Source organism: Rattus rattus, chromosome 5 (genome assembly GCF_011064425.1).
Source record: "Rattus rattus isolate New Zealand chromosome 5, Rrattus_CSIRO_v1, whole genome shotgun sequence".
NCBI classification, from domain to species: Eukaryota; Metazoa; Chordata; class Mammalia; order Rodentia; family Muridae; genus Rattus; species Rattus rattus.
This window is the reverse complement of record NC_046158.1, coordinates 105594730-105619188: the sequence shown is the minus strand read 5'-3', so window position 1 is coordinate 105619188 and position 24459 is coordinate 105594730. Positions and strand designations below refer to the sequence as shown.

General features: G+C 47.0%; 1 protein-coding gene across 1 annotated transcript; it reads left to right on the top strand.

Moving 5' to 3' along the window:
* The first annotated feature begins 284 nt into the window (after positions 1-284).
* On the top strand, positions 285-23289 carry Usp50 (ubiquitin specific peptidase 50). Its single transcript, XM_032904141.1, has 7 exons — positions 285-337; positions 2999-3181; positions 3451-3646; positions 5521-5730; positions 8016-8158; positions 14424-14556; positions 23050-23289. Exons 1-7 carry the CDS (start codon positions 285-287, stop codon positions 23287-23289), a joined length of 1158 nt encoding a protein of 385 aa, XP_032760032.1.
* Positions 23290-24459: the final 1170 nt, after the last annotated feature.

Below are 24459 nucleotides of genomic sequence, written 5' to 3'. Positions count from 1 at the left end.
CGGAAGCATTTCAAACAAACCAGTAATGGTATCCCTTGACAACACGTTAGAACCTTGGTATGAAGGGTGACAATTGTGATGCAGGGGAGGACCCAAGAGGAACCAGGCTTGAGTTCAGTGAAGTCAGAAAAGTAGGGAAAAGTGGAAAGTAGAGAAAAGGGGGGAAGGCGTTCAAACTGTTCAAAAACAAAAACAAGCCAGGGGAACAGTTTTGGAGAAATGAAGTTAAAAGGCTCACGGTTAGCTTGTGAGTAGACGTGAAAGCCCGATGTGCTCCCAGTAACATGGCGTCTCGTCGGCCGTTCCCTGCAGATGACTTCGGTGCCTACTACATCCTGTGAGCCTCAAACCCTGTGCCTTTATAGATAACCTTAACAGTGGGGGGCCTTACCCAGAGGAGCGTGGCGCCTGTTGCATTTGGGAGGGCTCTGCCAGATTTGGCCCCTGAAGGACCCACAAGAGGTAACTTGTACTTCCTAACCCTCAGGGGGCCTCCCTGGCATCACTGAGTGAAGTAAACGATTGGCCCAGTGAGTGCGTCTTAGATGGGTGTAATTGTGAGCAGAGGCACAGAGGGAGGCTGCTGTGTCATGGGGCCTGCATTTCAGATTCAGGCCGTGGGAAGACAGGTCACCAAGACAAAGGTGACCAGCGGCCCTACTGAAATCCGTCAGATAGTAAAAGGGAGCTGCGCGGATCAAGGAGGCCTCCTGGAGCCTGCAGTGTTCCTCATCTCTGCCTGTTGGGCGGATGCTCCCACCCCACCCATCTCCTGCCATTAAGGCACTAAATAAGTCATTGAATTCTTCTTTAAAAAGATTTTATTTTACATATATGAATGTTTTGCTGGCATGTGCCCTTGGAGGCCAGAAGAGGACATTAGATCCCCTGCAACTAGAGTTACAAATAGTTGTGAGCTGCCATGTGGTTGCTGGGAAGTGAGGCAGAATCTTCTGGAAGGACAGAAAGCGCTCTTAACTGCTGAGCCATCTCTTCAGCCCCCGCCGTGTGTGTGTGTGTGTGTGTGTGTGTACATTGATATCTGTATATATATATATGTGTGTGTGTCTGTATATATAAATGTATATATGTATATACATGTACAATACACACATACATGTATATAGATGATTACACACATGTATATGTGTGTATGCATACTATATACATATAAAGATGTATATGTGTGCATATACATTATATGTGTGTATATACATGTGTATATATACATACACACATAGATATATACACACATGTGTATGTGCATATATGTATATATGTACATATATATGTATGTGTGTATAAATATACACTTTTTTTTGGACACAGGGTTCCTCTGTGTAGCCTTAGCTATTCTCTTCTAGAACCCACTCTGTACCCCAGGCTAGCCTCCGAATCTGAGATCCTCCCTGCCACTACCTCTTGAATGCTCAGATCAAAGGCAGCGCCATCAATATCTTTTTCTTTCTTTCTTTTTTCTTTCCGGAGCTGAGGACCGAACCCAGGGCCTTGCGCTTTCTAGGCAAGCGCTCTACCACTGAGCTAAATCCCCAACCCCCATCAATATCTTTTAAAAGATATCATTGACTATGTGATCTAAGCTAAGTGCCTTGCGTGGTGCCTGCGTGGGCCTCACAGCAACCCTGCCAGGAAGGTAGTAGTGTTCCCTGTTTTGCTGGGGGATCAGGTGCTCGAGACCACATCCGTGTCTCACACACATTAAGCACATGCTCATCGTTTCTGTTATAAATGAGCAGGCATAAGAAACCAGATCATATTTATACAACTAGTTATTGGCATAGCAATGATTTGAGTCTGTTTTTTCTCTTTTCCTCTATGTATGTACGTGCATGCCTTACATATCTGTGTATGCATACATACATATCTGTGCCCTTAACGTATGAATGTATATGTTCCTGCCATGTGTATATATCATGTGGCACTTAGAGAGTTATATTTATTCTCACTGTATGGTCTAATTCCATATAGCTTAATGGACAGGAAAATATCTCTGTTTCTTCTGCATCACTGTGTGCTTCCCCTTGTAATACTACTGTGGCCAATGACTTACTCACAGAAGCCGGTTATTCTATCTGTAAATGGGATTTTAGCAGGACTGTTTCTACCCAGGAGAGCTGTGGCAGACATTTAATGGGGAATATGTCTTCAGGACTTAGCATAGTCAGACTAAGTAAAAATGTCGGTGGATGCTACTGTTAAGACAGGAAAGGCTTTGGTTTTTAGCAGTTGCGTTTGCACGTTTAGCCAAGCCACCCTAAGACCTGGAAGGCTGGTCTACAATCCTTCTGCCCTTGGTAGAGAGTGAGTTTGAGAGCAAAACCCATTAAGAATCTTTCCTAGCCACTCATAGAAGTACATACCTTTTTATTTTTTAAAGAGCTTTCTTTTTTGTTATTAAAGATTGATTATGGGGTTGGGGATTTGGCTCAGTGGAAGAGCGCTTGCCTAGTAAGCGCAAGGCCCTGGGTTCGGTCCCCAGCTCCGAAAAAAAGAAAAGAAAAAAAAATTGATTATTATATATAAGCACACTGTAGCTGTCTTGAGACATATCAGAAGAGGGCATCAGATCTCATTACAGATGCTTGTGAGTCACCATGTGACTGCTGGGATTTGAACTCAGGACCTTAACCACTCAACCATCTCCCCAGCCCAGGGTACATACCTTTAATCCCAGCACTCAGGAGGCAGAAGCAGGGGCAATCTCTGTGAGTTCAAGCCCCGCATGGTCAACATAGCCAGTACAGAGTAAGCCAGGGATATAAGGGGAGGCTCTACTACAAAACAAAATGAACAAAACCCTTCTTGATTGGCTGATGCTCTAACTTCAGTCACTGAGGTGAGAAAGAAGAGAATTGTCAGTTCGGGCCTTGCCTCCCAGCCACAAAAGAACGCTTTTATTTCAGAGGTTGCCAGGGCCTGACTGGTACTAGCACTCACTCTTCCCTGGAAACACTCTCCTTCCATGTGGCCCACACAGTGCGGAGTGTGCAGACTATGACTCCCTTCCGGAGTCTGAGACCCAGCCACACTTCCAGGGCGTGACGGGACTGCGGAACCTGGGCAACACCTGCTACATGAACGCCATCTTGCAGTGCCTCTGCAGCACATCTCCACTGGTGGAGTACTTCCTGTCCGGAAAGTACATCACGGCTCTTCAGAAGTAAGAGGAGTTCTTCCCCGAGTCTGCCCCACCCCAGCTCCCCCAGGTGAGGGTGAGGAAAGGACCCGCTGGAGTCCTGGTGAAGGGCTACAAGCCCTGGCACCATAGGTTCCCAGAGAGCACACGGAGGGTGAGGACTGCAGCGTAGATGGGGCTCTGGTGCAGTGTTGTGGACTGATCCCGTGTCCCCCACCCCCACCCCCAACCGAGACTGGGTCTTTTCATTAAATCAGCGGGGGACGTTTGCCCTTTGCCCCTCTTTTTCTAAGGGACTGCAGCGAGGTCACCACGGCCTTTGCCTACCTGATGACAGACATGTGGCTTGGCGACTCAGACTGTGTCTCCCCAGAGATATTTCTGTCGGCTGTTGGCAGTCTTTACCCAGCCTTTCTGAAAAAGACACAGCAAGATGCGCAGGAGTTCCTGATTTACGTCCTCAACGAGCTTCATGAAGCTTTGAAAAAGGTAAGAACTTACAGCCCTGAGCTATCAGAAACGCCTGCTCTGTGTGTGTGTGTGTGTGTGTGTGTGTGTGTGTGTGTGTGTGTGTGTGTGTGTGTGTGTGTGTGTGTGCGCGTGCGTGCGCGCACCCGTGCGTGTATGTATGTGTATGCATGGGCATATTATGTGCATATGTGTGTATGCATGTGTGTGTATGTGCATATACATGCATGTATTCAGTCTGCATGGCCTGCCCTGCAGTGAGTAGGACATGGCTCTGGTGCTGGGGGTCCTGAGGAAAACATCCAGGTTAGGATATTGTTTATTGGTTGGTTTGATTTTTTTACTTATATTTTAAAAAAAGTATTGTATGTGCATGTATGTCGTGTGCCACTTGCTTGCTGTGTTCCCTTGGAGCCAGAAGAGGGGGTCGGGTGCCCTGGAACTAGAGTCAATTGCCAGCCACCATCCTTGTGGGTGCTGGGAATTGAACCCAGGTCCTCCGGAAAAGCAGCCAGTGTTTGTTTGTTTGTTTGTTTGTTTTATCAAAACAGGGTTTCTCTGTATAGACCTGACTGTCCTGGAACTCACTTTGTAGATCAGGCTGGCCTCCAACTCAGAGATCCCCCTGCCTCTACTCCCAAGTGCTGGGATTAAAGGTGTGAGCCACCACTGCCCAGTGCAAACCAATGCTCTTAGTCACTAAACATCTGTCCGGATCCTAAAATTATTTTTTTATATTTACTTTTACTTTTTTCTGAAACTGAGTTTTACTGTAGCCCAGTCTTATGACTCAGAATCTTCCTGCCTCAGCCCAGATAGATATTATATTGTGCAGATATTATAGATGTCTGAAACACTCACATCCCAAGCCTTCTTTGACATGTGGCAGATGCCCAGGAGACCAAAAGTACTCCAGATTTACTCATTCAGAGGATAATAGCCCAAATGGTTCAACGAAATCAAACACTCAAAAAACACAGTAGGAACCTTCCAAGCCAACCGGAAGGCAAAACCCAGGTCCAACTGACCAGGAGAAATTTACCTGTGTTCAAAACAGAGTGTCTAAACACTCTTTCTTTGTCCTAATTACAAAGTAGCCCATGCTGGCTGAAGCTTGAGATCACAGTCCTCTCAGGGAGAGCAGTCTAGGGGCTGTGGGGGTCCTGTTCAACCATTCCACCCAAGGCCAACCTGCTTCCAAGTGCCTGTGTAGCTTGCCAATCTGTAACCAGCGCTTTCTAAGGGTCAATGCCTGAGCCTTTAACCAGCTAGGTTCAACCCCTGCCTTCTTCATGGGGACAGTGAGAGGCAGTAACACTGGGAAGATGCAGGAGATCTATCCTGCTTGCCTACACTGGGAAGAACCAATAAAGGAGAGGTTCAGTGATCCCCAAGTCAATTTTGAGGTACTGACACGAGGTTTAGATTTAAAAAGGTGGCTAGCGGTGTACGTAACTAAGAGTCCTGTCCAAGGCGGGTGCTACCCATCACTGAGCCATCTTTGTATTGGCACCTATCTTTCTTGCAAGACAGTCTGGCAAGTCGACGTTACAACTGTGTTTAATCTCTTGCCGGGAGACCCGCTCCTCCACCACCCACACCAAGCTTCACTCAGCCATGAGAGGGGCAATTCCAGTTTCTTGGGGACCATTGTTTAGTATCCTGATAGCCAGAGGGGAGGGCACAAGTGATTCTCCTTGAAGTATCTTCTCTCCTGCCATCCCGAAAGGAAAATAGCAGCATCAGCAGCTATCGCACACGGCGTATGCTGCCAGCGTCTTAGTGTCCCGTCTGAATCCAAACTACGCGTTTTCTGGTCCACGTGTCACTCTAGGAGAGAAAGCGGCCGTTCTGTTTTGTGCGGTTTCATAAGAGGGATTTGTCCTTTTACGCAGCACTGCCGAGGAAGAGCGAGTGAGAAAAGAACAGCCCAAAACTGCTGCAGGAAAGTGCCGGCCCATGAGACCTCAATCATCACCCGGCTGTTTGAAGGGCAGCTCAGTTACAGCATCACGTGTTTGAAGTGTGAGACCTGCACCTACAAGAACGAAGTTTTCACAATCCTTTCTCTCCCCATCCCATCGGAATACGAATGCTCCCTCCAGGTAGGGAGAGCCCAGCTCCTGAACACGTTTTCCTGTTTTGTTTTTTTATGATGTATGCATGTATGTATGTATGTATGTATGTATGTATTTAATGTACACTGTAGCTGTCTTCAGACACACCAGGAGAGGGTATTGGATTCCATTACAGATGGTTGAGAGCCATGTGGTTGCTGGGAATTGAACTCAGGGCCTCTGGAAGAGCAGCCAGTGTTCTTTTCTGTGTTATTCAGGCTACCCTGGGACACTGGGCTCAAGCAATCCTGCCTGAGTCTCTCAGGGACTGGGATTACAGTTACAGCTGTAATTTCCTACAATTTTAAGTAGGAGAGGGATGTTTTATGCCCTAACTCTATAAATAAAGGTAGCCCATGCATGAACAGCATCTTTAAAAAGCAACCTGTGGTTATAGCTACTGTGAATTTAATTGTATTTCTAAATGTACTCAAGGCAGAGGCCCACTTAAAATCATGGATATGGGAGAGGTTTATTCAGTCTCTGGAGATGGGCAGTGTGTGATTTCTTATGATGATATCAGGCCTCCCCACCACACACTCTACGGTTTAAGGCTAACACTAGTTATAATATTCTTTTTTAAAAGGATTTCTTTTTATTACACAGCGTATGCTTGTTTGCCTGTATAGTGTACCGTGTGCAGCTTGGTGCCCGAGAAGGCCAGTAGAGGGCATCAGGTTCCCTGGAATTGCAGTTACCGTTATGAGCCACCATATATATGGGTTCCAAACTGGGGTCCTCTGCAAACACAGCCAGTGCTCTTAACTGGTTGGCCATTTCCCCAACCCCTAAGACTCTCGTACAGTCTGGATGGAAGCTGTGTACTGTGTGGGGAGAGGGGAATCCAGTAGCTTGGTTCGCCTCTCTGATTTTCTTTACCACAGTACTCAGAATGATCTGGGGTGTGTGTGTGTGTGTGTGTGTGTGTGTGTGTGTGTGTGTGTAGACATGGCTGCAGTGCAGAAAGACCGTGCTTGGTTAGGAACATTCGGGAATCAGACAACACTCTCCTTGCAGACTTACACAAATGTCTTGTTCTTTTGAAATTGTAAAAAATACATCTGTTGATGACAGTTTTTGTGTATGTAGTTGGGGAACAACAGAACCCTATTATGTTTTAGTTTTGTTTTCCTTTTGATCAAATGCTAAATAAAGGTTGCTGGAAAGAATGACCCGTTCTGGAGTGAGGCACTGACAGGTCTAACGGAAACACTGTACTCTCCTCCTCTAAGGCAAGACCTTGCAGAAGCAGGGCCTGGCTGTAGATGTCATCTTCCTGGGTGTGGGCTCTAATTCACCTACTGTAAAGTGTCACCCAGAACCATGAGATATGGTCGTTTTTGAGGCCCCCCTGTTGAGTCAGGAGACATATAATTATTAAAGGGCTGTCTGATTTGTTAGTAGAAATTTCAAAGTTGTTTCTTCTGAAATAAAACAGAAAAGGTAAAGTACCATTCATAGATTATGAGTGGGAAAAGAATGTAACCCTATCCTAGCAGTTCAGTGAAAAGGCTCACTCATTCCTAAGTAGATTTTTTTTTTTTTTTTCCGGAGCTGGGGACCGAACCCAGGGCCTTGCGCTCGCTAGGCAAGCGCTCTACCGCTGAGCTAAATCCCCAACCCCCTAAGTAGATTTTTTTTAAAAAAGATTTATTTCATGTATGTGGGTACACTGTCACTGTCTTCAGACACACTGTAGAGGGCATCGGGTGCCCAGCTTTACAGATGGTTGTGAGCCACCATGTGGTTGCTGGGGACTGAACTCAGGGCCTCTGGAAGAGCAGTCAGTGCTCTTAACCTCTGAGCCATCTCTCCAGCCCCCTAAGTAGATTTTTACTTATTATTCTTTACACAGGGTCTCTCTGTATAGCCCTGGCAGGCCTGGAACTTGGTTTGCAGAACAACCTAGTTTTGGACTTGAAGAGCTTCTCCCACCTCTGGATTAAATGTGTGAGCCCCCAGCCCCGGCTCAACAAACAAAAAACAAGGTCGCTAAGCAGATTTTACAGACTGTGTCCCAGATGGTGGCGGAGTGGTAGCTCCTGGGTTTGTTTCTTAGAAGAGCTCCCAGAAGCACATTTGCACAGCTCTTCCCAACTTTTATGCTTTTGTTGTGTGTTTGAAAGACCAGTCTCCTTGCATTATACAGGCTGGTCTCAAACCAACGACTCTCCTGCCTCCACCTCCAACACACAAACACCACTGATTTCTGCTTTTTCTTCTAATGTCTTCTAAGGATCCATGGCCACCAAATGTTCTTTCTCCCCCAACAGGACTGTCTCCAGTGTTTTTTCCAACAAGACACACTGACCTGGAACAACCAAATCCATTGTTCCTTTTGTCAAATCAAGCAAGAAACAGCTGTGAGGACCACGATTTCCAAGGCACCAAAAATAATTGTTCTTCACTTAAAAAGGTATGTGGATTTTGAACTCTTGTGGGCAGATGGTTTTCAACAGTTTTTATTGAGATATGATTCACATGATAATAGTTTATCCATTTAATACGTAGCTTGTCCTAAAACTCAGCAGCAAAGTGGGTGCTTAGCTGCAAGGTCTCCTGGGTTTAGTTCTCAGTGTCAAGTAAGTAAGAAAGAGTCCAAGCCAGTTTAATGGATTGGATTTTGATTTGATATCTATTTTCCTTTAAATTTTGTAATAAAAAATATGCAACATAAAATCTATCATTCTGATCATTTCAAGGGTATAGCCAATTGTTATAATTACCTTTACACTGCTAATGCCAATCACCACAATTTCCAGAACATTTTAATGCTCCGAACAGAAACCCTGTACCCATCAAGCAACACCTCCACGTTCTTCCTCTCCCTGGTCCCTACGCCCCCACTGTTGTTTCTGTCTCTGCTGATTTAGCTGTTCTTGCGCTAGTGTGGCTATACAAGCTAGAGTCAGCTGAAAAAAGGGAACCCCAATCGAGAAGCCACCTGCACAAAATTAGTCTGCAGGCGACCCTGTAGAACATTTTCTTAATTAGAGATTGATGGGGGAGGACCCAGTGCATTGTGGGTGGTACCACTTCTGGGATGGTGGTCTAATGTCCTGTAAGAAGACAGGCGGAGCGAGTCAGAAAGCAGCACCCCTCCGTGACCTCTGCCTCAGCTCCTGCCTCCAGGTTCCTGTCCTGTTTGTGTTCCTGCCTGATCTCCAGTGTTCATCACAGCAATAGGAACCCTGTTGCTTGGTACCAGACAGTGGAGTGTTGCTGCGACAGACTTGACTGTGCTGTGCGGGTGGGGAGACTGGGAAAGGACAGTGGGACTTCGGTCTAGAGAGGCAGTGAATGTCGAGAGCCCAGGCTGTTTTGTAGGATCTAGGGAGATAAGAATGTTGATAGCCATGGAGACAACGGAGGCCTGGCTCGTGAAGTTCCAAGGGAAGCGTGAGGGTTATAGACTGTTGGGGCTGTTGCATATTTGCTATTTTGAATTTAGTCTGGTCAGCTGGGGCTGAAGAGTCAGCTGTGGTGAAGAGGAGTCAGTAGCCCGGGAGTAAAACCTATGCTTACTGGGAACAACTGATGATGGTTGTCTGGAGGCAAGAAGTTAATTGTAAATGAATTATCCTTAATATAAATATAAAGGGTGAATTAATGCGGTGGCTGTCTTTCTTTTCTTTATGCTATTTCCCCAATAATTATATAAAGAATTCAAGACTTACTTAAAATTGCACCTCAGTAGCTGAGCAGTTAAATGATGCGTCTGAAATTTCTATGCTAATCTGGCTTCCTCCCAGCCCAGCCCCTGACGCTTGCACATTATTATTGATCCGGCTTGCAGACTCCTTCATGGCTCCAATTTCTCCGTCCTCCTCACTGGTCTGCCTCTCCCCCTCCCTCTCTCTCTCCTCTGTTGGCAGACGCCCCAGCCTACTCTCTCTTCTGCCCAGCCACTGGGTGATCAGCATTTATTGACACGGCAGAGAGTGCATGCTAAGAACTGTTTACACAAACCTGAGGCAGGAGATTCTTGGTATAAGCAAAACAAGGCTGAGTCTGGATTGAAACAAGATGAGGGCAGAGAAATCAGCATTTGAGTAACACAAGGGTAAACTTCACACAGCATATAAAACATTATGCCTACAATTAAGAACGATTAAAAAGAGATCAGTATCACTGGGGTGAAATCTGAGAAGGGTCTCCACAAAGTTAGCACCCAGAAGCAGTGTTCCATAGGTAGCCAAGGCTATGCCTTGTGCTGGCAGATGGACTAGGTTATTTGTAAGGGTCTTCCGGGTAGTACTGGTTTTTGAAGGCATGAGTGGGTCACAGAGAGCAGCTGAGGCTCGGCACCGTTGAGAGGCCAGGAGAGGCCGTTGGTGAGGGAGCAGCTCCAGTAGAAATTAGAGCCCAAGGGCTGAAGAGGTCTCGGGGAGAAGTGTGTGATAGGCTTTGTATTTTCATGTTAATGTGAGATGCTGGGGACTGAAGCTTGCAAGGGGTCAGTTGTGCAACTCGACACAAACTGGAGTTGAAAGGAGAGAACCTCGATTGAGGAAACGCCTCCATAAGATCAGGCTGCAGGCAAGCCTGTAGGGCATTTTCTTAACTAGTGATTGATGGGAGGGCCTGGCTCATTGTTGGTGGTGCTGTTGCTGGACTGGTGATCCTGGAGTCCATGAGAAAGCAGGCTGAGCAAGCCATGAGGAGCAAGCCGGTGAGCAGCACCCCTCCACACGTGCACTTCGGCACACAAGCCTTTCAATCCAGGTTTTGTGACTGCGTTAATTAGTTTTAGCTTTGCACTTATTAATATTAAGATATGTTTATATAATGACTAGTGTCTTGGGGTTTCTCTCACTATTACCATGACCACGGTAACTCTTATAAGAAAAACATTTAATTGGGGCTGGCTTACAGTTTCAGAGATTTAACTCATTATCATCATGGTGGGAAACATGGCAGGGTGCAAGCGCACGGGGAGCTGAGAGGTCTGCATCTTGGACCACAGCAGCAGAAGTGAATGCTAAACTAGTGGGTGCTAGCTAGACCTCGAAGCTCTCCGTCACAGTGATTGACACACTTCCTCCAACAAGGCCACACCTCCTTATAGTGCCACTCCCTGTGTCCAAGTACTCAAACACATGAGTCCACGGGGGCATTCCTGTCCACACCGCCATAGCTGGAGAGATAGCTCAGCAGAAGAGCGCTTGCTACTCTTGTATGGACCAGGGCTCTGTTCCATGGCAGCTCACAACCATTTGTAACTCCAGTTCCAGGGGATCCAAGGCCCTCTTATGGCCTCTCTGCAAACAATAGGTAGTCATGTGGCACACACATAACATATAGGAGGACAAAACACTTATGTCCATAAAACTTTAAGTCTCTTTTTTTTTTTTTTCTTTTTTTCGGAGCTGGGAACCGAACCCAGGGCCTTGTGCTTGCTAGGCAAGAACTTTAAGTCTCTTAAGAGGATATATCTACCCATATAAAATGTATTATTTTTGTTTATGAAATTGTACAAATGTACACAATCATATTCACTGCGGCACCTGTATCAACAACACCTGTCACCCCAGAAGGTTCTTGGAGGGTTCTTTGCCATTATCTCTCTCTCTCTCTCTCTCTCTCTCTCTCTCTCTCTCTCTCTCTCTCTCTCTCTGCCTAAGTCTCTGGGACTTACCTAAAGAAAACTATGTGGATGCCTATGTGCGGGGGTGGTGTGTGTGCATGTGTGTGTGGATGTCTATGTGTGGGGGTGGTCTGTGTATGTGTGTGTGTGTATGTCTATGTGTGTGTGTGTGTGTGTGATGTCTATGTGTGGGGGTTGTGTGTGTGCATGTGTGTGTGGATGTCTATGTGTGGGGGTGGTGTGTGCACGTGTGTGTGTGTGTGGCCAAAGTTTGATATCTGGTGTCCTCAGTCACTTCCATGTATCACCGTAAAAGGAATTAATCACTCTAGCTAGTCCATCTAAAAGACACACAGTCCAGGTAGTTATTTAAGCTGGAAGTCTAGATTGGGCAGGTTTGGGAGCTATTCTAACCTACACTCCAGTCATAGGTCCCTTGTGACTTGTTCTTCCTGGCCGCGTGCTCACGGTCCATCTCCTCCCATGGCAGGTCGTCCTCTCTTCCGTGTCCTTTGTTCTCCCTCTCTCCCTCCCTGCCTCTCCCAGTCAGGTAACTGAAAACCCGCCTATCTCTCTCCACTGCCCAATCACAGGCTTTAGCCTTTTGTCGACCAATTAACTTGGAGAGCAAAGTTGCATAGCAGTATTTGGTATACATGAGGATTTCCATGTCAAGAAACAACCAGGTCTTGGGGGCCAGCATTTAGCATTTGGATACATAGCAGCATCAGGTTAATCCCCAACACACCATGGCCGGCTTGAGGCCAGAGCTCACCTGTTCCGATGACCGTACAGTTGCCCCCTTGTGGTAAGATGGCAGGTGGGCCACATGCCTACCTAGCATTGACCTGGGTGCTGGTCTGAGCTCAGCTCCTCCCTCATGCTTACACAGTAGGCACTTTTCCTGAGATCCATTCTCACATCCACCCCAGGGATTTTCTAATTTGTTTTCCATCTCTGTGGTTTTGCCTTTCCTAGAGCACCCTACACCATGCTGGTTTTCGCCTGCTGAGACTGGCTCCTTTCACTTGATTTTTGTTTTTGTTTAAGATTATTATGTGTACAGTGTTCTGCTTGCGTGTGTGCCTGCATGTCAGAAGAGGGCGCCAGGGCTGGAGAGATGGCTCAGCCGTTAAAGGCTAGGCTCACAACCAAAAATAGAAGAGGGCACCATATCTCATTACAGATGGTTGTGAGGCACCATGTGGTTGCTGGGATTTGAACTCAGGACCTCTGGAAGAGCAGCTCTTACCCTCTGAGCCCTCTCTCCAGCCCCCCCCATGTTTTAATCCTTTTTGTGCATGTACAGTTACTTCTCCATTAGCTAGCTGGTGGACACTGGCCTTGTGTGCAGTCTGGGCAATTGTGGATAAAGTTGTTGCATTGTATAGCATGACCATGTAGTCTAGAAAACTTCCTGTTTCTGGGGATGATTCCTGTCTGGGAGACCTGGTCACAGGGTTTTATTGCTGTGAAGAGACACCATGACCATGACAACTCTTTAAAGAAAAACATTTAAGGGGGCTCGAGAGATGGCTCAGCGGTTAAGGGCACTGACTGCTCTTCCAAAGGTACTGAGTTCAAATCTCAGCAACCACATGGAGTCTCACAACCATCTGTAATGGGACCTGATGCCCTCTTCTGGGGTGTCTGAAGACAGCTACAGCAGTGTACTTACATATAATAAATAAATCTTTAAAAAAAAAAAAAAGAAAATCATTTAACTGGGGCTGACTTCCAGTTCAGAGGTCTAACCCATTGTCATCATGGCAGGGAGCATGGTGGTGTAGAGGTAGACATAGTGCTGAGAGGTAGCTGAGAGTTCTATATAGGGATCCACAGGCAGCAGGCAGAGAGAGTGACACTGGGCCTGGCTTGAGCATCTGAAACCTCAAAGCCCGCCCCCAGTGACACACTTCCTCCAACAAGGCCACACCTCCTAATAATGTCATTTCCTGAGCTTATGGGAAACATGTTCATTCAAACCACCACAAAGGGCATCCCCTTAGTTTTGGGGAACAGGGTTTGCTTCTTTATGGCCCAACAATGACTTAGCTCATCTGGTAAATTTCCTGCCTCAGACCTAAATCAGCACATTTTCTGAGTGAACATGATATTTTAAAAATAATTTGTTTTTACTTTATCTGCCTGCTTATATGTCTGTGTGAGGGTGTAAGATCTTGGAGTGACAGACAGCTGCCATGTGGGTGCTTGGGATTGGACCCAGGTCCTCTGAAAGCAGTCTGTGCTCTTGACTGCTGAGCCATCTCTCCAGTCCCATGACCATGCTTTTTAAAAGGTTTTGAATGATTCTGATAAAAGCCTAGATTCGCTGACCTCTGATCTATATAAGCAGAGAGATTAAAGATTCGAACAGGGATTTCTTATTAAAATGCTATTTTTAGATTAGATCTCTGCTTTGAAACCAGGATGATAACGAGGCTAGCATCAAGGCAAGAGCTGGGTGCCGTGGTGCACGCCTTTAGTCCCAGCACTCAGGAGGCAGAGGCCGTGGGTCTCTGCAAGTTTGAGGCCAGCCTGGTCTACAAAGAGAGTTCCAGGTCAGCCTAGGCTACAGAATGAGACTCTGGGGAGAGAAGCGGGAAGCAAAAGGAGAGAGGAGGAGGAAGGAGGAGAGGGCAGAATGGAGAGAGGGGCGAGGACAGAATGGGGGGGGCAGAGACAAGAGAGAAAGGAGAGGAAAAGGGAAAGGTGGGGGAGGGGAGAGAAAAGAGAAAGGGAGGAGGAAAGAGAGGGGAGAGAGGCCATGGAGGGGGCTGTGTGGAGAGAGAGAAGTGAGGGTGATTTGACTCGGCCCTCAGCGCCCGCTGTCTCCCCCAGGCAGGCTTGCCTTGCTCTCTCCACAGTAGGTATAGTCTGCTAAGGGCTGAGCTCTCTCACTGACATACTTTGTTGTCACATACATATGGGTCTAGCATTTGCAAATATATTTTGATGAGGAAGCAATTTACATATCAGGTCATCACCTCAGAAATTGGCCCTAACTGCACACCAACTGTGTTTAGGCAGGTGGACCTCCCTCGCATGAGGCCCACAGACATCTTTTGATTTCCTGCATCTGTTATCTCTCCAGGTTTGACATCCAGGGTGCAGTAAAGAGGAAGCTGAGGACAGATATTCATTACCCACTGACCAACCTGGACCTCACTCCTTATATCTGTCCAGTCTTCCGGAAACATCCCAAGTACAACCTGTGTGCAGTTGTGGTAAGTTCACTGCTAACGCTTTAATACTGAGAGGAGAGGACACCCATTGTTGGCCCCACCTCTGCCTGGCCTTGGCCACGTGCACTGCCAGAGGTCAGGTCTGTGGTAATAGCGTTCTTGTGTCATCATGAACACTTTGTAGCCAGCACCCCACGCTAGGTACTAACAGTTCCAAGAGTCCATGTCTGGCCAAAGCCTGTCCTAGAACATCCAGGGGGTTCCTTTGGCTTCAAGTCAGCTGTGACTCATGCTGAATCCTAGCAAACAATGTGCTATGATTCAGATGTAGAGCCTCCCTCAGGAGCCACCAAAGCAGCAAGCCATTCTCTGGGCTTTGGGATCGTGGTATGAGCTGTCGTGTCTGAGGGTGGGGGCTCCTGCAGAGGGTAACCCTGTCATGGGCCCTCTGACGTGCTGCTGGTGACTGCCCGTTCATCCCATTGCTCAGTAATACAGGAACTATGGAGTCAGGTGTGGGGTACACCACCAGCACTCGGGAGTCAGAGGCAGGCAGATCTCTGAGTTCCAGGACAGCTTGGACTAAATAGTCTATTCCAGGACAACAAGGGCTACATAGTGAGACCCTGTCTCAGAAATATGGAGAGGGAAAGGGCTTGTCATCCGTCTTCCATGCTCCCTGGCACAGAACCACCCTGTGCTTTTATAGCTCGCCTGTCTCCTCTGTAGGCCCCGCCTCCTTTATACCATTAGCCCTTCCTCTCCACACCATTGTTCCTCCTACCCTGAGGTCTTACAGTGGCATCTGCTCTCCCATCATCACACGTAGATGCTAATTAGTGGGAGTTTCAAAGGTGCCGCTTCCTGAGATCTTAGATTTTTAACTTCTCATTATATCTGTTTCTGACTTAGAAAAAAGATCTTAACAACAGAAAAAATAGACCTTATTTTTAGAATGTAACTGTGTTAGGAAAGGTGCACACTTATGCAAGAGTCACAAGTATCTTTAAAACGTCCTATGATTTATAGAACTGAGTTATTAGTTGAGGCACCGGAAGTTAGCTCCGAAAGACACAGACATGTAGAGCTTGTGCTGTGTGGCTGATGCAGCAAGAGATAAGAGCTAAGCTTCTTTCAAACCATAATGCATGCATGGCGGTAGTAAAAGGGTGACTACACCCGGCTATGCTAGCCAGAGCGTCAGGACCTGTTAGAAAAGGGCGGCTCCCGGTCCCATTCTGGACCTCCTGACCTATGGTACACGCGCCAGCTGCTGGGCGGGATGTGCACACGGATCCTTGAACAACTCTTCTGACTAGAGGGGCTTCTCGTGTGTGTGTGTGTGTGTGTGTGTGTGTGTGTGTGTGTGCGCGTGCGTGCGCGCGCCCTGGAAGAGAGTGGACTCCATTCATTTTTTCTTTCTTCGTTTACTTATTTTTCAATTGCTACACCTAAGGTAGTGAACATTTTTGTTGATTTGCTTTTTAAGACGAGGTTTCTCTTTGTAGCTCTGTAGACCAGGCTGGGCTCAAACTCACAGAGAACCACCTGCCTCTGCCTCCCAAGTGCTGGAATTAAAGGCATCACCACCACTGCCCAGTGATAGTGAACATTTTACTAATTGTATTTATAGTGTCATTCTGAAAGCTTTTTTGTGACAAGGTCTTGAATTTTCTCTTTTGTCAAGGGTAACATTGAACTCCTGGTGACTTGCCTTCACCCCTCAGATGCTGAGGTAACAGGTGTGACAAGTCTTGTCACGGAGTCCTTGCCCATGCCCATGGTACCAGGTGTTACCACACCTGGCTGAATGTGTTGCTTTCTCTAAAGAATGAAAGTAGATCCTTTAAAATTTTCTCTCTAAAATTTTTATTGTTTGTGTGTGTGTGTGTGTGTGTGTGTGTGTGTGTGTGTGTGTGTGTGTGTACCCTATGTGTGTGTGTACCCTATGTGTACAGTGCCCACAGAGGCCAGAAGAGGGCATTGAATCCCTTAGAGATGGCGTTATAGATGGCTATGAGCTGGGGACCAAACATGGTCCTTCTGTCAGAGCAAGTGCTCTTAACCGCTGAGCTCTCTCTCCAGCCCCTCAATTGGTGCATGTTTTATTTTATATAGATATATGGTTTGCAAATATTTTCCTGCACACTATGGTTTTCCCCTCCACTCTTTCATTTTCTTTACTGTGCCATTCCATTTATCTATTAATTTTACTGCCTGTAGTTTTGATCGCATACAACAAGGCTTTTGCCTAGAGCAGTGCTGTGTCCCTTTGCTCTCATGTTTTCTTTGAGAAGGTGTGTTCATGGGGACAGGCATGTATTCATGGTGCATGTGCACATCTGTAGCTGTGAGTGGAGGCCCAACAAAGCCCATCATGTGTATGGGCCATACTTCCATTATCTGCCTAGTGACGAGCGCCTAGGCGAGAGCCATGTGTGTGCTCTTCTCGGTTCCGTGAGGTCCCACTCGCCTTCTTTCCGGAGCTGCCAAGTCTTGTCACGGAGTCCTTGCCCGTGCTTCTGTCTTGCACACGCTCCTCCCTTTCCCTATAGGAGCTTTAGTTTTTTGGACTTTATGTTACGGTCTTTGATCTCTCTGGGGTTGATGTTGGTAGAAGGTGAAAAAGAAGGATCTACTTTCATTCTTCTACGCACCGCTGTCAGCTTTCCCCAAGGCATTTGTTAAAGAAGCTGTCTTTTCTCCAGTCTGTAGTTTCGGCATCTCTGTCAAAAAGTAGGTGGCTGCAGAGATCGCTCAGAGCTTGCTGTTCCCCCGGAGGGACCCACGCTTGATGCCCAGCACGTACGTGGCAGCTTACCACCATTAGTTACTCCAGTTCTAGAGGGATCCAACTCCCTCTTTAGGTTCCTGTGGGGTACCAGCCATGTACATGGTGCAGACTAACACGTAGGGGACACACACACACACACACACACACACACACACACACACACTAAAAACTTAGCAATCTCAAACACGAATCAGGAAGCTGTAGTTGCATGGACTCACACTTGGCTCTTCTAGTCTGTTCTTCCGATCTCGCCTCTGTTCTCACGCTACTACTGTGCTATTTTGTTACTGCGGGTTGGTAGTATAGCTTTTCACACACCACTTCGATTCGTCTTTAATCATTTGGTGCTGACTGAAACAGGACCATACAGCTCTATCCTGTTGATTCTGCAGATCTGCCCTTACTCTATTCAATAATCAACACACCTTACACACAGGATTCACAAACACAGACTGCTCCACCAGCACTATCCATTTCACCGTTCACTAAAGCATATCCCAGCCCAGTCTGTTGGAATTGCGAGGCTAAGGTGAGTCCCCACCCTTCTTGTTGCTATGCCTAATGCTGTCTGGAGAAAGTGTTCCTTGGCTCTGGACTTCTGTTACCAGAAGCATTCATCCCTCTCCTTGGACTAGATTTGAAGATGTGTAGTTCTCAACTTCCACTGGTCGGATTTTCAGTCACTAGGTCACAACATTTTGTAGCCCGTATCAATATGTGGCATCTGATGAGAGTCCACTACTCGGAAACCTTCACAGGATGATTTGCTATTTCTAAGTAAGATTCAATAGCATCTTCTGGTCCTAAGCTTGGTGCTGCCCCCTGCTGGAAAGAGGGTGACGCTGCCTCTCTGCATCTCTGAGGAGAGGCAGGTGCTCATATGCAGCAATGTGGGGAAGGGGTGACACAAATGATGCAGTGCTACCTGTGTGAACCTTCTGAGTCCCCAGGTGCCTGGCCTCTGAGGGAAGGCTCCTCTTCCCCCAGCACTTGAGGGTGTTCTCTATTCCCCTCCATGTTACATCTCTACTGGCCAGTCAGTAAGGCTGAGTGGGAGGGAGCCAGTCAGTGGCTGTTTGGTTTGTGACGCAGCAATCTACATTTGCCAGTCAGGGTGAGGTTTCTCTAGCACACTGCATTCAGACAACAGGTCCCTTATCCAGATAGCTCCTGGCCACAGCACCCTGAAGAAACAGGAGGAGGAGGATGGAAAAGGCTTTCTAAAGCCAGGCTACTTGGGAAATGTCGGTCAGGTTTGTTATGTAGTTCATCTGCGAGCCTCACTTTTCCATAATCCACAAGGTGAGTGGAGTGCCCTGCCTGTCTCACTGCAGAAGAAAGACTCCTCACTCCATGGAGGCAGATGACAGCTATCCTCCACACTGTTACAGAGTGGGCAGACGCTGCACCCTTACCCTACAGTAGATTTCTTACTGCCATGGAGCTGTGGTAGTGGGAGCAGTCATTTTATTTATGCCACTGTGCTGGTATCCCCAGATCTCTGGGTCTTGCAGTTTGGTTTTTTCCTGCTGATTTCTAGTGTTCTCAGGAACTTACGCAGTTCTACACTTGCTGCTTGGTTCTTTATGGAGGTGCACAGGAGGTGCTGTCGCTTTGGTTAAATCACCGTGTGGAAAGTTTTTTGTTTTTGTCTTTTGGGACAGGGTTCCTCTTTGTAGCCCTGGATGTCCTGGAACTCACTTTGTAGACCAGGCTGGCCTTGAACTCAGAGATTCATAGGCTTCTGCCTCCCAACTGCTGGGACAAAAGGTGTGCACCAATGCTCCCAGGCTGTGTTTAAATGAGAAATTGGTGGTTGAGGTTGTAGCTGTTGATAGAGCACTTGCTCAGGACCCACAATGCCTTGGCTTTAATCTGCAGCACCATAAACTGCCACCGGGCTCACATGCCTATAACGTAAGTGCTCAGCACTTGGGAGGCAGAGGCAGGACCAGCTCAGGGTTATCTTTACCTGGGTAAGCTTGAGGCTAGCCTGGGCTACATTAGACCCTGTCTCCAAAAAGTTTTTGAAGGAAAACAGGAAAACAAAACCGGAGTATAGAATTTGGCAAGTTGTCCCGTGAGCACATCCATGCAGTGTGAACAGGGCTCAGACAGTTTCATCAGTGTGTAACTATCTGAAATTTCTCTTTGAGGGCAGAAACCAGACCTCTAATGGGGTAACTCTGATTCTGTTTTACGCAAATGAATCTTGCAGTATGTATCAGGTCATTAGGAAATGGTCCTTTTGCTCAAAATTCTTTAGCCATGATCCACAGTGCTACAGAGGATGGTTCATTCTCTCACGGGATAGGCTTCCACTGTGTGAAGACACCGTCCCCTACTCACGTGTTCTACTGGGGTGCTTTGGACCATTGTGAGTATTGCTGTGGTGGTTCTCGGATGTTTGCAAGACGGACACAGCCTTTTGGAGTCTATTTGTAGGAGTTGGGAGTTCTGGCAGGAGGGCATGCAAACATTAGTAAACACAGGCTGGTGGCATTCCAAAGCACTTGTTCTCATTCACTTCTCAGCAGCAGGAAGGGAGACAGACTGTGGTTGCCTTAAGTCCCTACTGTACTCTACATCTTCCCATTGGGCTGTTTTAGTTGTCTCCATGGAGGGACAGCACTTGACCTGATGTTTGTCCTCCATCTTCCACAATGGGATGGGCTTGAACTTGGTTTCTGGGTGCTAGGGTTTCTTGTGTGCATTCTCATGTCCATACTGAGGTTGTGTGTGTGTGTGTGTGTGTGTGTGTGTGTGTGTGTGTGTGTGAGTGAGAGAGAGAGAGAGAGAGAGAGAGAGAGAGAGAGAGAGAGAGGTCTTCAAGTCTTTTGTCTGTTTTTCTGTTACCTGTGTGTTCTTATTGCAGTACAGGTCGGAGGCTGAAACACTCAGGGATACACTGCTTGCTGGGTGTGTGTGAATCCCTAGGTTCAACCTTAGTATCCAGGAAAATCCAGGTCTTAGTGCATTACAGCTACTTTCTTATTTACCTAACGTGCCTCAGCAGGGCACACACAAGGACTTACATTTGGAGATGAGCACATGCCCATCTCCATCTCTAAAGGTTCTACCAGCTCACTTTGGGGACAAGGTCTACATATGTCAATCTGGGTGCACTGTTCCAAAACATAATGTGTGCTCAAAAATTGTAAACTATCATTTTGTTGTTCAGACTTAAGGGTGCGTACAGCTCAGTGGGTTTGGGGTCTATTTACATTGTTGTTCATGACCATCAATTTCATTTTAGAACATTTTCAGTCTTCCTAAAAGAATCTTCCCTACTCCTTTCTCTCCACCAGACCCTGGCAACCATCAGTGGACTTCTGTTTGGGTTTGCATTTTTGGCACGTCACACAATGGAATCATAAAACTTACCTTGGGTTTTTGAGAGAGCATGTTGCTATGCAGCTGTGGTTAGCCTGGAATTCACTCACTATGTAGAGCAGGCTGGCCTTGAGTCCTTTTGTCTGGGAGTAAAGGTCTAAGTTGTGTGGGTTTTTTTCCCTCAGTATGCTTCTAAAGATTTCCCTAGGTTGAAGCATGTACTTTTATTTCTTTTTTGTTGCCAATAACATTCTACTATGTAAACAACACATTTCAGTCACTGAGAGGTACCTGGGACCACTCTACTCTGTAACTGTTACCAGTGGTGCACAGGGTTTTGTGTGGACATACCTTTGATTTCTCTTGGGCAGATACTATGAGAGAATTGCTTAGACACATGGTAACTGTATACTTAAACCTTGAAGAGTTGTCAACTTGATTTCCACTGTGATGGTGACATTTTGTTCCATCAATGTATGAGGTCCCAGCTCACTCAAATTCTCCATTCTTGGTATTACACAGCTCTTAAAAAAAATGACCAAGGGGTTGGGGATTTAGCTCAGTGGTAGAGCGCTTGCCTAGCAAGTGCAAGGCCTTGGGTTTGGTCCCCAACTCCGAAGAAAAAAACAAACAAACAACAACAACAACAAAAAATGACCAAAAGTGACATTTTTATTTATTTACTTATTTATTTATAAACAGAGTATCTTATAGCCCAGGCAGGTCTTGAACCATATCCCGAGTACTGTCACATGCCCCCACGTCTGGATATCTTGTGGTTTTGAGTAGAAGTTCCTTTATTATCTATCACACTGAACACTTGTCATATACTTGTCCCTGGTTGTTGGCGTTCTGTTTGTTTTGGTTTCCCATTCTCAGGCAGTTCTTCTTCCCCTGGCTCAGTCTGGCCTCTGACTCACAATCTCCTGCCACAGCCTCCTGTGCTGGGATTCCGGCCACCAGGCCTAGTTTTTACATGCGGAAGGTTTTATGTTTTACAGGCTATTTAATCATGGGTGTGTATGTACGTATGGAGGCACACATGGAGTAAACATACGGAGCTCAGAGGACACCTGCAGAAATTAGTCCTCCTCCCCGCCTCTGGGCGCCAGATACCCAGCTCAGGCTATCAGGCCTGCTGGCGAGTGCCTTGGCCTGTCCCTCCACCGAGGGGTGCAGACCTCAATCCTGCAGGTTTTCTGGAACCTAAGTCCTGCTCTCTCCAGCCCTTGTGTGACTTCACAGTTCGAGCGCTCTGGTTCCCGCCCACCTCATCCTCCTCTTTAATCTGCTTCCTCCATTTTGATCCATGACAGGAAGAGCCAAGATGGAGACTAAGGGAGCATACGTGGGCATCCCTGTGCTGCATTGCATAGGGTATCTGATAAAGGGGGCTGGAGAGAAGGCTGCTCAGTGCTCGAGAGCACTGGCTGCTCTTGCAGAGGACCTAAGTGTGGTTCCCAGCACCCACATGATGGCTTAAAACCACCAGTAACTCCATTCCAGGGAAGCAGAAACTCTCCTCTAGCCTCCACATACACTGTGGTGTACACACAGACACTTGGGAAATAAATACACATATTAAATAAAAAAGCTGGACGCTTTCATTTTTTTTTCTTTTTTTCGGAGCTGGGGACTGAACCCAGGGCCTTAGCAAGCGCTCTACCACTGAGCTAAATCCCCAACCCCGACGCTTTCATTTTGAGATAGGGTCTAAGCTTTGGACTTGTGGCAGTCCTCCTGCCTCAACCTTTCCAAGGCTTAGGATTACAGGTAGGAGCTACAGTGGCTCAGGACAAGTCCTACTTCCTGCTGTTAACAGACGCAGAGTTAGGGCTTGGCAAGGCGGAAGGGTTCCTAAAGTTACCATCTGACGTTATTTTCTTCCTTTTGTATGAGGGGTCAGCATACTTTGTGAAAACCAGCTAGGAGATACTGTAGGCTTTGGAGGCAGGGGTTCTTGTGCCAGCTCCCCAGTGTTAGTGTTGCAGCACGGAGACGAGGAGGCACAACCACACATGGAGGCTCACAACCGCACGCACCTCCAGTTCCAGGGGAAGTCAGTGCTTTCTTCAGGCCTCCCAGCACTGAGCATGCATGTGGCACACAGGATGGGAATTTTATTCATAGGAGCACACTGTAGCTGTCTTCAAACACACCGGAAGAGGGCGTCGGATCCCACTACAGATCCGATGGTTGTGAGCCACCATGTGGTTGCTGGGAATTGAACTCAGGCCTCTGGAAGGGCAGTCAGTGCTGCTAACGGCTGATCCACCTCTCCAGCTCCCTCTTAAATCTTTTAAAGCTTATGCGTACTGATTTCCTACCTAATTCTACTATTCAGTGAATACAGTGTTCAGTCAGAGCATTCAATGTGCAAACCATGCCTTTCATCCTTTCTTTCCTAGAACCACTTTGGAGATCTGGATGGTGGCCACTACACTGCCTTCTGCAAGAACTCAGTAACTCAGGCCTGGTATAGTTTTGACGACACCCGAGTCAGTGAGATTCCAGATACTTCTGTTCAAACAGCCACAGCTTATCTTTTATTCTATAGCTGCCAGCCTTTTTCTATCCCAACACAGAAGCGCAAGAGCTGGGACAGCACTCCTGATCACGGCAAGCCAGCCGTCAGGAAGTGGCCGTGAATATGCTTTGTTATTAAATCCTTCCCACCTACTCACATCGCTAAGGTTTGTACGTCTTACAGACAGCCTCTCTAAAACAAGTCTGCAGCACAGAAGATGGCCCTGCTCACTAAGGGCAACACGGAGGCCAGGCCCGGCCACCACAGGGGCCTAAGAACTGCAGGTTTCAAGGGTCAGTGTTCCCTGCAACGGGTTTCTATTACAATGTATTTCATACATACTAAGTTATTTTCCCCCAAATTTTATACTAATTTTATATCTGTGCGTATGTGGGCAACTTGTAGGAGCTAATTTTCTTTTCCACTATGTGGGTCCTGGGGACTGAACTCAGGTCCTCAGCATTAGTGGAAGACATTTTTACCCACCGAACCATCTCTCCAGCTCAACACAAATAACTTTGTTTACATCTGTGAATAAACAAACAGAGCAGAGCAGAGCAGAACCCAGTGGCAGAGTGTTTCTTCAGCACGCACGAGGTCCTGAGCCTTGATTGCTAGCACAAGGGAAAAAATTAGATGCACATAAATGGCTCTGAGTGTAAGACTGTGACCTGTTGGGCTGGAAGAGCTGGCTCAGAGGTTATGAGCCCTTGCTGCTAGCAGAGGACCAGGATTCAGTTCTCGGCACCCATATGGTAAACATAATACGGGTAAAACACCAATACAAATAAAAGTAAGTTTAAAAAAACAAAAATATGCAGCCAGGCAGTGGTGGCACATGCCCTTAGTCTCAGTGCTAAGAAGGCAGAGGCAGGCGGACCTCTGTGATTCCAGGACAGCTAATGCTACACCAAGAAACCCTTTATCAAAAAACAAAAACAAAACAAAAGAATCCCATACAAAGACCTGGAAGATCAAGTTACTAAATTGATGACTTGAAGCCCAAGCTCTAACTCCCCCAAGTAAGCTAAACAACCACTTCCTAAGAGTCGTCGTTTAGAAGAGACCCCCAAGCCATAGAGCCATTGTCCCGCCCTCGGCTGCCTACTGCACTGTAAGGTCGAGGCCCCAGTGCTGAGGACAGCACACTTTAGACACAGGCTTTGAAGGAGTAAAGCTGGAAGTGACCTGACAGCCTGCACTTGAGGACATTTTCATAGTTTCCCAAGTTCTGTGCAAGCTGCCAAGGGAGGAAGCAATCAGCAGTCCTGTCACCTGCGACAACTATGAG